The sequence below is a fragment of the Chiloscyllium punctatum genome, chromosome 2, assembly GCF_047496795.1.
Source record: "Chiloscyllium punctatum isolate Juve2018m chromosome 2, sChiPun1.3, whole genome shotgun sequence".
NCBI classification, from domain to species: Eukaryota; Metazoa; Chordata; class Chondrichthyes; order Orectolobiformes; family Hemiscylliidae; genus Chiloscyllium; species Chiloscyllium punctatum.
The window spans coordinates 80,193,937-80,207,244 of NC_092740.1; the positions used below are offsets into that span (position 1 = coordinate 80,193,937).

Genomic DNA, 13,308 nt, shown 5'->3' on the forward strand with positions numbered 1-13,308 from the left:
TGACCCTCTTCCAAGTCATTAATAAAAATTACAAACAGCAGAGGAACCAGAACGGATCCCTGTGGAACTCCACTTGTAACTGGGCTCCAGGCTGAATATTTACCATCTACCACCACTCTCTGACTTCGACCAGTTAGCCAGTTCTCTATCCAACTGGCCAAATTTCCCACTATCCCATGCCTCCTGATGTGCCGCATAAGCTTACCATGGGGAACCTTATCAAATGCCTTACTAAAATCCATGTACACTACATCCACTGCTCTACCCTCATCCACATGCTTGGTCACCTCCTCGAAGAATTCAATAAGACTTGTAAGGCAAGTCCTACCCCTCACAAATCCGTGCTGGCTGTCCCTAATCAAGCAGTGTCTTTCCAGATACTCATAAATCCTATCCCTCAGTACCCTTTCCATTACTTTGCCTACCACAGAAGTAAGACTAACTGGCCTGTAATTCCCGGGGTTATCCCTATTCCCTTTTTTGAACAGGGGCACAACATTCGCCACTCTCCAGTCCCCTGGTACCAACCCCATTGACAGTGAAGACGAAAAGATCATTGCCAACGGCTCTTCAATTTCCTCTCTTGCTTCCCACATAGGATATATCCTGGGGGACTTGTCTATCCTCCAGTTTTTCAAAATGCCCAACACATCTTCCTTCCTAACAAGTATCTCCTCTAGCTTACCAGTCCACTTCATACTCTCCTCTTCAACAATACGGTCCCTCTCATTTGTAAATACTGAAGAAAAATACTCATTCAAGACCTCTCCTGTCTCTTCCGATTCCATACACAGTCTCCCACTACTGTCCTTGATCGGACCTACCCTCGTTCTCGTCATTCTCATGTTTCACACATACGCGTAAAAGGCCTTGGGGTTATCCTTGATCCTACCCGCCAAAGATTTTTCATGCCCTCTCTTAGCTCTCCTCATCCCTTTCTTCAGCTCCCTCCTGGCTATCCTGTATCCCTCCAACGCTCTGTCTGAACCTTGTTTCCTCAGCCTTATGTAAGCCTCCTTCTTCCTCTTTACTAGATATTCAACTTCCCTCGTCAACCAAGGTTCCCTCACACGACCATCTCTTTCCTGCCTGACAGGTGCATACATATCAAGGACACATCGTATCTGTTCCTTGAAAAAGTTCCACATTTCAATGACATCCTTCCCTGACAGCCTATGCTCCCAACTTATGCTCCTCAGATCCTGTCTTGCAGCATCGTATTTACCCTTCCCCCAATTGTAAAACCTACCCTGTTGCATGCACCTATCTCTCTCCATAACCAAGGTGAAAGTCACAGAATTGTGGTCACCATCACCAAAATGTTCACCCACTAACAAGTCCATCACTTGTCCCGGTTCGTTACCGAGTACCAAATCCAATATGGCCTCCCCTCTGGTCGGACAATCTACATACTGAGTTAGAAAAGCTTCCTGGACACACTGCACAAATACCGCCCCGTCCAATCTGCTTGATCTAAAGAGCTTCCAATCAATATTTGGGAAGTTGAAATCGCCCATGACTACTACCTGGTGGCTTCTGCACCTTTCCAAAATCTGTTTCCCAATCTGTTTCTCCACATCTCTGCTACTATTGGGGGACCTATAGTAAACACCCACAAGGTGACTGCTCCTTTCCTATTTCTGACTTCAGCCCATACTACCTCCAAAGGCAGATCCCCCTCGAACTGCCTTTCTGCAGCCATTATACCATTTCTAATTAGCATCACCACACCCCCTCCTTTTTTTACCACCCTCCCTAATCTTACTGAAACATCTGTAACCAGGAACCTCCAACAACCATTCCTGTCCCTCTTCTATCCATGTTTCTGTGATGGCCACAACATCGTAGTCCCAAGTACCAATCCACGCCTTAAGTTCACCCACCTTATTTCTGATACTCCTTGCGTTGAAGTATACACACTTGAACCCATCTCTGTATCCGCAAGTATTCCCTGTCAGTGCGACCTTCTCCACAGCCTCCCTACATTCTTGGACATCCTGAAAAACAACTAATCTACTTGCTGGACTACAAGTCCGGATCCCATCCCCCTGCCAAATTAGTTTAAATCCCCCCCCCCGAAGAGTGCTAGCAAACCTACCTCCCAGGATATTGGTGCCCTTCTGGTTCAGGTGCAACCCATCCTGCTTGTACAGGTCCCACCTTCCCCAGAATGCAGTCCACTTGTCCAAATACCTGAAGCCCTCCCTCCTACACTATCCTTGCAGCCACGTGTTCAACTACACTCTCTCCTTATTCCTTGCCTCTCTGTCACGTGGCACCGGCAACAACCGAGAGATGACGATTCTGTCCGTCCTAGCTTTTAGCTTCCAGCCTAACTCCCTAAGCTCCTGAATGACCTCCCTACCCCTCTTCCCTCCTATGTCGTTGATGCCAATGTGCACCACGACTTCTGGCTGCACACCCTCCCTGTTAAGGATTCTGAAGACACGATCCGAGATGTCTCGGACCCTGGCACCTGGGAGGCAACAAACTAACCGAGAGTCTCGCCCATGTCCATAGAACTGCCTGTCTGTACCCTCTAACTATAGAGTCTCCTATAACTAGCGCTATCCTCCTCTCCCCCTTTCACTTCTGAGCCTCAGAGCCGGACCTCGTGCCAGAGACCCGGTCACTGCAGCTTAACCCTGCTAGGCCGTCCCCCCCAACAGTATCCAAAGCGGTATACTTATTGTTGAGGGGAACGACCACAGGGGATCCCTGCACTGCCTGCTTCCTCCCCTTCCCACTTCTAACTGTTACCCAGCTACCTCTGTTCTCTGGCGTAACTATGTCCCTGTAGCTTCCATCCATCACCCTCTCAGCCTCTCGAATAATTCTCAGTTCATCCAACTCCAGCTCCAGTTCCCTAACGCGGTCTGTGAGGAGCTGGAGCTGGCTGCACTTCCTGCAGATGAAGTCAGCAGGAGCATCGGTGGTCACCCCTACCTCAAACCTCCTGCAGGAGGAACATTCCACTGCCTGTGCTGCCATAACTCTACACTTAGTCTCCAAAACAAGAACACCAAGTAGCTTACCTTTTTTTAGGTTAGAGGAGGAGGGAGCGTGGGAGGGTGGGAGACACTACACGTGTAGTGTTTCGGGTTCCTTCTCCATTCAAATAACAATTACTTACCTTCCCGACCGGTTTTGCGCTCCGACTTCCCTTCCGCCCAGCTGCCGCCGCTCTCTGCTGCAAAAAGCATTGATAAAAGGGATGTAGAAGGCCACTGCTGTGGAGATTATACAACTAGCTGGAAGATTTGAGGAATAAACAGATGATGGGAATGACAATTGGTGACAAAGGAATTAGTCTGAACTGGATTTTGAGCATTGGATTGACCTAGTGACATTCAAAGTGAAAGATAAGAGAGAAAATTTAACAGACACCAAAATAGCAGATATCACTAACATTTACCAAGTAGCAGATCCCTGAGCTGCAGTGCAAAATTCTTTTGAAGATTCCAAACAAGTGGATTAAAAATTCTGGGACTCCTATCCTCAGTCCTAGATCTACTATCCCCATGGACCTAGGAGAAGGGTGCAGCCACCAAACTTGTGGAATTTGAGCATGTTTCTCAAGAATACATTGTTCATGGTCATTCTGAGGAGCCATATGTTGGGACGTATCGAACGCTGAAATCTATATTTACAGATCTGCTTTTTATACAACCTTAAAACATTTAGAGCCTCAAACTGAACAATTTTTAAACATGGAGTGCATAACACCATTAAATTTAATTAGCTCAAAATGATACTTTTCACTAAATAAAACTATCACACAAAATGCTGAGCATATACGATTCATCAGCATTAGATAAAAGGAATCCTGGTTAATATTTCAGGTTTAGAGCTTTCCTCAAAAGACCTCTATATTTAAAGTATTTGTTGCTTAGATTTCAGGTTTTAAATATTGGCTTTTGAACAGAGGGGAAGCACTTAGTGCTGCAATGGGTTTGTGAGAAGTCACAAATAAAACATGATATCTGTGTAGTGCAGGAGCAAGGAGTCAATAAATCTGAACTGTACCAGCAACAGTTGAAATGCCTGCATTGGGCTTTGTGCCATCACTTAAAGTAGCTGAGAAATGTTACCATGTGAGTTGGAGTTTTCTTTTTAAATAAAAATTTTATGATGTCTAAAAGCCACTCAGCTGTAGGTTTGATTTAAAATACTGCTTGGTGCCTTTACAAATCAACCATACAGCTGTGCTTGGGCCTATGTTCTGAATATAGTTTGAAATATTGAAGCAATCATAATTTGATGACAAGGAATATAACTTCACAAATCGGTGAGACCAAAATATAGGCTGTCATAAAAACTTCACCACTAAAAGTATAGTCTAATCACACTAAATTATTAGTTGATGGGAATTGCTAATGATTGTATCCTAGTTAAGTGTATGCTGTGCAATTTCCATTAACCCCCCCTTCCATGTAGAGAGTAAGTACTGCTCATTGTTGCAGTAGTCTTTGAAGTGTGGCTTCTTCCTCCTCACTTCCCACTGTCCTCATTCAGTTGCCATAGAGTATGGACCCATGCAATATGGATGCAGAGCTTGATTTAATGCTGCAGACACATAATCTGGCTCACTGGTGCCAGCTGCTCCTGTAAGTCAGTAAAATCACACTCCCTGCTTTCTATTAATGTGACAGTAGACCCTGGGAATATCATGGTGGAACTTCAGCTCTCTCATTACCCCAACTGATTCAAGATCAGATGACAATTTTACATGCTTTTTTTCTCTGTTGAGGCAGAGAAACATTGGAAGTGAAGGAATAGTGGACCAGGGAGTCCTGGAGGGAACGAACCCTGCGGAAGTCAGACAAGGGAAGGGAGGGGAAGGTCCTGATGGGCCAATGGGCTGAGAAGTGGCAGATGGAGTTGGGATCGGGAAGTCCAGAACTAAAGAGCATAGGTTTCGGGTGAGAGGGGAAAGATATAAAAGAGACCTACGGGGCAGCGTTTTCACAATGAAGGTGGTATATCTAAGGAATGATCTGCCAGAGGAAGTGGTGGAGGCTGGTACAATTGCAACATCAAAGAGGCATTTGGATGGGTGTATGAGTAGGAAGGGTTTGGAGGGATATGGGTCAGGTGCTGGCAGGTGGGACTAGATTGGGTTGGGATATCTGGTCGGCATGGAAGGGTCTGTTTCCATGCTGTACATCTCGATGGCTCTATGACTATGTATCTGATTGTGGCATCTTGCTGGAGGTGGCGGAAATGGCGGCTAATAATCTTCTGGATGTGGATGCTGGTGGGATGGTAATTAAGGACAAGGGGAACCCTATCACTGTTGTAGGAGGGAAGAGAGGGGGTGGGGGCAGATGTGCGGGTGATGTAACTGACCCTTTTGAGTGCCCAGTCAACAACGGTGCTGGGGAATCCTCAGTTGAGGAAGAGCTTGGACATTTCAGAGGCTCCCTTGTCGAAGATGTCCTCATTGGAACCTATGTGACAGAGATGGAGGAATTGGTAGAATGGAATGGAGTCTTTACAGGAAGTAGGGCGCAAGGATGTGTAGCCCAGGTAGCTATGGGAGTTGGTTGGTTTATAGTGGATTTTAGTAGCTAGTCTGTCTCCAGAAATGGAAACAGATGTCAAGGAAAAGCATATAAAGGGGCATATAAACAAACATATTTTTCTAGCTACCACCAGTTCTAAGGAAGATGCTGCCAGACCTGCTGAGCTTTTACAGCAACTTATATTTATGCTTCTGATTTACAGCATCTGCAGTTCTTTCCATTTTTGTTTGTCTTTTGTCTATCTCTATGTGGACGTGTACAATACAGCGATACATATATTTGGGCTTTTCAGTTGTGAAGTTTGGACACATGACCACACTTCATAGAATCCACACGGTGTGGAAGCAGACCATTTAGCCCATTGAGATCACACTAACTGTACAAAGAGCATCCTATCTAGATCCACCCCATTACCCAATCTCTGTGACCCTGCATTTCCCATGGCAAATCCACCTAGCCAGCATGTCCCTGGGCACTATGGACAATTTTGCATGGCTCATCCATCTAACGTGCACATCTGTAGACTGTGAGAGGAAACCAGAGCACCCGGAGTAAACCTACACAGACACTTGGAGAATATGCAAACTCCATATGGGCAGTTGCCTGAGGGTGAATTGAATCCAGTTTCCTAGTGCTGTGAGACAGCAGTGCTAATCACTGAGCAACCATGCTGCCAGTTGGTGATATACATTTTGTTTGAATTTGAAAATTGTCTGTTTTTCTGCAAAACCTGCTGCACATTGTTTGATGAGAGACACTCTGTATAATCAGTACAGCTTTTGTTTGTGTATTCTTGCATATAAAACCTGCCAACAGGCCAACTCACTTCAGATTCAGCAATTAAGATAAAAGCATAATTTCTCCCATACCAGAGCAGAAGTTATTCTTTCATAGTTTGCTAGTACCTGACTAATGTTTAAGCATGCGAATATTGTTCTCAAGCCTCTCTTCCTTTGACCCAGAGATCAAAGGAAATTGTCGACACTGTTGTATTAGCTACTTTTCTGTTTAGCTTGAAATTGTGAACAAATTGCTATCACTCTGAAATTGCCTATGGATGGCAAGGTCAATTCAGATCTGTCCAATATGTATAATAAAATTACTGTCTAAATTAGAGTGGTGCTGGAAAAGCACAGCAGGTCAGGCAGCATCCGAGGAGCAGGAAAATCGACGTTTCGGGCAAAAACCCGACGTTTCAGGCAAATTACTGCTCAAGTAGCATCATTGATGAATGGTCAGTTCTGTACTGTGACATTGATTTGTTACGCTCATTCAGTGACTTATGAGGGACTGACTGATGGTCACCTCATAAAATATTGGGCCGAGAATTCATGTAACGGTTCATATGAATTAGAAATTCCCCTGTAAGTTTAAACTTGCACATTGTGTTCCTGGGAAAGTGAGAAGAATGACATAGCACCCTTAAAAGAATTTCTGGGGCTGTGTAAACAGGACTGGCTCGTGAACCAAAAAGACGAATGATGTGTGAAATAAACAGTGCAAGGTATGTAGTAAGTGAGAATAGTGAATGCAATGTTAATCACTTTCCAAAAGAGAAATAAAGAGAAAACGAGGGAAAGAAAAATAGGGTTAAGAAGTACAAAAGCATAGTTTCTTTTAATATATCCTAACAATAATAAAAAATGCTAAACTAAAACAAAAGAGCTGCAGATGCTGGAAATCTGAAACATAAACAGAAATTGTTGGAGAAACTCAGCAACTGTGGAGAGAAAACAGAGCTAACTATTTGAATCCAATTATCCTTCTTCAGAATAATAAAAAGTCATTTGTTAAAGATACTTTGAAAATAGATTTGTTGGTTTGCGTGTTTATCATACGTCTGTGTTCAGCAAGTCTTTATTTGAAGTATCTATAATTGTTTTTTGAATTCATGTTTTTTCAAGCTTGTCAGACAGGTTCAGTACAAAAGACTTGGAACCACTTATATTCTCACATGATTGTTATCATGCACACTCCAGAAACTTATCAACCTCACCACCTACGTACTAAAGATTGTCATGGTAATTGTGAGCCAGAGGTTGTTCGCTTTGTTCTCTCCATCAAGAAATTCATCAAGCACATTTTTAGAGGTATGATAGAGCTGAATTAAATAACTTGGTTATTATAGTGATTGAAACCAGGTGGACCTCATTGACTTGAGATCCTTGATTAGTCCAAGTTAGCAACCCTAATCAGGATGCACTGGCTGACCAATATTTAGAGGAGATTAGCAACTCCTAAGTTCAGCTGACTAGCTCCCAGCTGGGTGACCACAGCTAGTGTACTGTGCACAAATAAAGGTTGACTTGGCAACGCAATAGCAGCCTCGATACCATTACCACTGGAAGAAGAGAAGGAAACTCTCCCGAGATGTTGTGGGCGCAAGAGACAGGCTATGGTCCAGTACCCACCACCCATGTCAGAAACCGAATCAGAGAAACTGGGCCTGGGGCGAAAACACCACAGGAAAAGCTACAAGAGAAAGACTAGGCCTACATCCCTGGACTAACTGGGAGAGGGATGGAGTGATTGGAACAAAGTGAACCACGTTGACTACAAGGTCCTTGATTAGGGTTGTTAACCTCGGCCAATCAGGAGGTGCTGGATGACCAATATTAACGGGGGATATTGCCCCTACCAGGATCTGCTTGTCTCAGATTCTTTGGTCACATGGGTGTTTTTCCTGAAGGTGGAATATTAATAAAGTTATTTACACACCTGTGTTTTTTTTACTGTGTCTTGCACCTAAGTGCGCGCGCGCACACACACACACACGCACACGCCATGGGTGCTGAGAAAAATAAGCACTATTCCTGTAGGGCAGGGGTGCAAAAAAAAACATTAACAGGGGATTTAGAATCTCCTCAGTAAGGGGACTGAATTCAAGCTGACTGGCCGGCCACGGCCAGAGCACTGTGCACAAACAAATAAAGCGTGACTTGGTGATGGGATACTTGCCTCTCCGGATTTTGTTTCACTTATATTGAAGTTTTATGATCTTCAAGATAAAGTCAGCCAGTGTGTTCTCACACACATGTTGCTGCTGAGTACTTCACTTTCAGGTATTCTATGGGCTAGATGCAGAGTGAAGGCCCCTTTTAATCAAATCTTTCAAAGGAAGTAATCTTTGCATAACCTGCATTTTTCTAATTGATATGCTTGTTACTTCTACTGTAAATGTGTAGGTTGGATTATGTTGAATTACAGTCTTGGTGGATTTCCACCCCAGTGAAAGGGATTGAGTTGCCACAGCAATTTCACATACAACACTTTGGGCTGATAGAGCAGAGCTTTAATTTTATTATTCTAGATTAGTTTGCAATCCAGGTCTAAAGGTCAAAAACTAATCCACTGTGACATTCAATTATCCTGTAATTTATATTTACAATTCCATTCTTCCTTGGGCAAACATTTGAAAGCTGTTGTTTAACCTGTCCTCTTAGAGCAAGGAAACTGGTATGTTTATGTCAAAAAATTGAATGTTGAGGTATGAGAGATAATAAAATTTTTCATGTATTAAAATGGAAACTTTTAGAAATTTAGATATTTTAATTTGTAATCTAAAATTACAGTAAGAATTGAATTTTGTAATACAATGTAGGTGTAATGCTTTTTTTTTGCCTTTATTTACAGATGGAATTCCTCAGGTTTATTACTTTGGTCCATGTGGAAAATACAATGCTATGGTGCTTGAATTACTGGGACCTAGCTTGGAAGATTTATTTGACCTTTGTGACAGAACCTTCACCCTTAAGACAGTGCTTATGATAGCTATACAGCTAGTAAGTATTCCAATTCTCAACTTTCAGTGAAAAAGACCAGATTATTCTATTATCAGTAAACTTTGAGTTTTCATATTTGATTAAAAATGTGCTTCTAAAGGTTTGTTTTTAGAACTTGGGAATGTAGGACTTAGAGCAGGAGTAGCCATTTGGCCCTTCGATCTGCTTTAATATTCAATGATATTGTGATTGATCTGGCTGTGGCCTGAATTCAACTGTTTATGTTTACCACCCATAACCCTTGATTCCATTGCCTACCAAAAATCTAGCTAACTCTGTCTTGAATAAGTTCACTGGTTCATCTTAGATGAACTACTTTTTGAGAAACAGAATTCCACAGGCTCGTGATTCTTGGAGAAAAATCAAATCTTGATATCCCTGGCTTAAAAGGGAGACCTGTAATTCTTAAACTGTGTTCCTAGGTTCTACTCTGTCTAACAAGGGCAGATATCCTTTTAACCTCCATCCTATCAATCCCTCAGGATTTTTTTTGTTTTGATTAGATTATCCCTCATCCTTCTGAACTTTAGATAAGTATTGATCCAATCTGTCCAATATTTTCTCATATGATAAGCACTTCATCTCCAGAGGTTCTCTGAGCTGCTTCTAATGCAATTGTATGTATTTTTTCAAATGCGGCGAAACAAAGTACTGTGCATGTAGGCTAACCAAAGCCCTGTACGGCTGTAGGAAAACGTTCCTACTTTTATATTCCATTCCCTTTGCAATAAATGTTCCCATTCCACTTCCTTTCTGAATCACTTGCAGTAACTACATACTAAGTTTTTGAGTCATGTACTAATACACCATTCTGTCCTGCAAAGTTCTGCAAATTGGTTCAATTTAAATAGAAATAATTTTGATTACTTCCTGGTTCACATTTTCCCATATTATGTTCTATTTACCAAGTTTTTGCCCTATCTACCTCCACTTGACAAATTACTTTAGTTTCCCGCCTATCATGGAGTCATCAGCAAATTTAGATTCCATACCTTTGGTCCCTTCATCCAGCTTATTAATGTTGAGGCCACAACACTGATTTATGTTCACTAGTTATGGTTTGCCAACCCAAAAAAAAGATCAATGTATTCATTTGGCCCCCTTGGAGCCTGCTCTGCCACTCATTACATTCATGGCTGTTCATCAACTCAGTAGCCTGTTCCTGCTTTTCCTCCATATCCTTTTGGTATCCTTGGTTCCTTACCATATGCCTTTTTGAAATTCAAGTGCACTGCATCCACAGGTTGTGTATCCATCTTACTTCGTCAAAAAATACCAATAGATTAGTTACCATGAACACCTTTTATGAAACCATGTTGTTTATGCCCAATCCCATTTATAATTTTCTAAGTATCCTGCTATAACCTCATTAATGGATTTGCAATTTACTTATGATTGATATGACTTGGAGATGCCAGTGTTGGACTGGGGTGGACAAAGTTAAAAAAAATCACACAACACCAGGTTATAGTCCACCAGGTTTACTTGGAAGCACACTAGCTTTTGGAGCACTGCTCCTTTGTCAGGTGGTCTGAAAGCCAGGGCTTTCAAATAAACCTGCTGGACTATAACCTGGTGTTGTGCGATTCTAAACTTATAATTGATGTTCGGCTCACTAGCGTATAGTTGCCAAGTTCTGTCTTCTTTCTTGAATGAAGGGGTTACTTTAGGCATTTTGTGTTGTTTTGAAGTGCAGACTGAATCTCAAAGGTTAAATTCTGGTAATTCTCTGTGATATTGCAGCCTGTGGCTATCTTGCATTTCCTGCAGTCATGTTCTCTAGTACAGTTGCAATCTTCCTGACTTCAAGGTTGGTTTTCAATATCAATTGAGAGATTCACAAAGAACTGATAATATCCAGCTGGGAAAAATAATGTGAAGCTGGAATGTAGTATTACCCTAAATATTCATTGAATCTTGGCCAATTTCAGAATAAAAACCAGAATTCAAAATAGGGCTTTAAAGGAGCCATCCTATGACAATGGATCCCCAGAGTCTCTTAAAATAAATTTTGTTACTAGAGATATACGTATCAAAATTCAGATAGAATAATGAAATATTACCAGAATTGCGTATAGTTGACATAGTTTTCTCTTGCAAAAGTGAGTTTGCACCACACTAATTCAAATTAATATACTGTAAAATAGCAGCATCAGATAGATCAACTGGAAGTTTCTGGGTACAAATTTGTCATCAGAAAATGCTGAGCAAAGTTAATAATGGGGCATTAAGTCATCAAGCAATTTCTAAACTTTAATTTCCCCATATCTAGTTTTTGTTGGGAGACCAAAAAGAGGCCTAAAAATGTCCTTGATTGGTTGGCATGCTTGAATGGAACTAAAAGGGTAAAGCTTGTCCGGAAAACAGTAAAACATGAAATATTTACTGCACAAAAGAAGCTACAGAGGAACCTCATTTATCCGAATATCAATTATCCAAATTTTGGATTATCCGACAAAGATGTCAAAGTCCTGATAGAAACTTTACATCAAAGAGGTGTTTCCAACACTGATCACATCTTTTGTTTACAGTGATTAAAAATGAACTCTGCTTACTGAAATGCTATCGAGAACAGTCCTGGACATCAATAGGAGCCCAGGCACCATTTCCAAATGACTGACTGACTGCCCTCTCTCCCTACACTTTCCCTGCAGTTCTGCACAGGGTGTGCCCTAACCCCCCCTTTCCCCAGATAAGCTCTCCAACGTTGTCCTGAAAGCAAAGGTGGAACTTGAAAAAACGTTGCAGTAAAAAGTTGTGTGTGTGGCTGCGTGTGTGTGCTATTTTGAGATTCACCCCATAAAGGCAGCGGCAGTCTTGCTATTGGTGTCCAGTCTGACTACCCTGGAAAGGGGGGAGGATGGGGTGGGGGGTAGGTTTGGACTGGTTGGGGGTGGAATTGGGGGCGGATCCGTGGATGGGGTTGGACAGGTTGTTGGGGCAGACGGTAGAGGGGTGTGCCGGGGCTCGCGTGCGGTGTGCTGCTGCCTCGTCTCCTGAACAGGGAGACTTAGCAAGTTCTCGCTGTCAATCCCCATTGAACTGATTGGGGGGCTTCAGCAATGTTGCAGGTCCCTTACACACAACTGTGTGTCTGCACAGAAACAAGCCCTGAGACAGAGAGGGGGAGCAAGGCAGGGAGAGCAAGGAAAAAAGGAAACTTCAGAAAACTCTGAGCCCCAGAAGAGAGACATTGCATCAATTAACCAAATAATTGATTGTCTGAATGAAATAGTGCCCGCCCATCTCGTTCGGATAACTGAGGTTCCTCTGTATATGATTCATTCTGTTTACCTGAGGAATCAAACTATAATCTCAATTCCCTGCTTCCCGGGAATCCTCCTCTGCTCCAAATATTAGTCTACTTGTCCCTTAGAACGTACTGTGACTCTGTCTCAAATGCTCCTAATGTTCTAGAGTACAGTTGGCTTCTAAGTTGGTTCTCAGTATCAATTGAGAGATTCACAAAGGACAGGTCTAACACCTGAAAATAATATTCAGCTGGGAAAAAATAATGTGATGCTGGAATTTAGTATCTCCCTAAATATTCATTGAATCTTTGCAACCTTATGCTAAACCATTCTCTGAAAAGAAATGTAATTTCTCCTCTCAAACTCAGTGATGATTTTAAATTGATGACCCCTCATCACTGTCTCACTAATCAAAGAAAAATGACACATACAGAGAAATTTGGAAAATATTCCCCTTTTCTGCTTCAGTAAAATTAATCACAGTATCTCCAAACTTTTTGTAATTATGCTTTGACTAGAATGTTGCTGTGGTGAGAATCTAATTCAGTAGGTACTCCTTAGCTTTACTCTCTGTGGTCTAACTACTCCCTTGCACCAGTGCATCACTATCTCTTTGGTTTTTACAAAATTTGCTTTTGTTTGTAAATTCCAAAATGCATCAATAGCTTTTATTCCATATTATCTATCTTCAGATTTTGACCGATTTTGTTTTAGAATGCCTGGGTCCTTCTGTATCTTTCAATATTTTCT

General features: G+C 42.1%; 1 protein-coding gene across 6 annotated transcripts in view; it reads left to right on the forward strand.

Annotated features, from left to right (window-relative positions):
- LOC140486018 (casein kinase I) overlaps positions 1–13,308 on the forward strand; it is a 226,840-nt gene that overhangs the window by 113,782 nt on the left and 99,750 nt on the right. For all 6 annotated transcript variants that reach the window (XM_072584567.1, XM_072584575.1, XM_072584558.1 and 3 more), the window contains exon 5: positions 9,159–9,307. In XM_072584567.1, the coding sequence (XP_072440668.1) occupies positions 9,159–9,307 (149 nt within the window). The remainder of the gene's footprint in view (positions 1–9,158; positions 9,308–13,308) is intronic.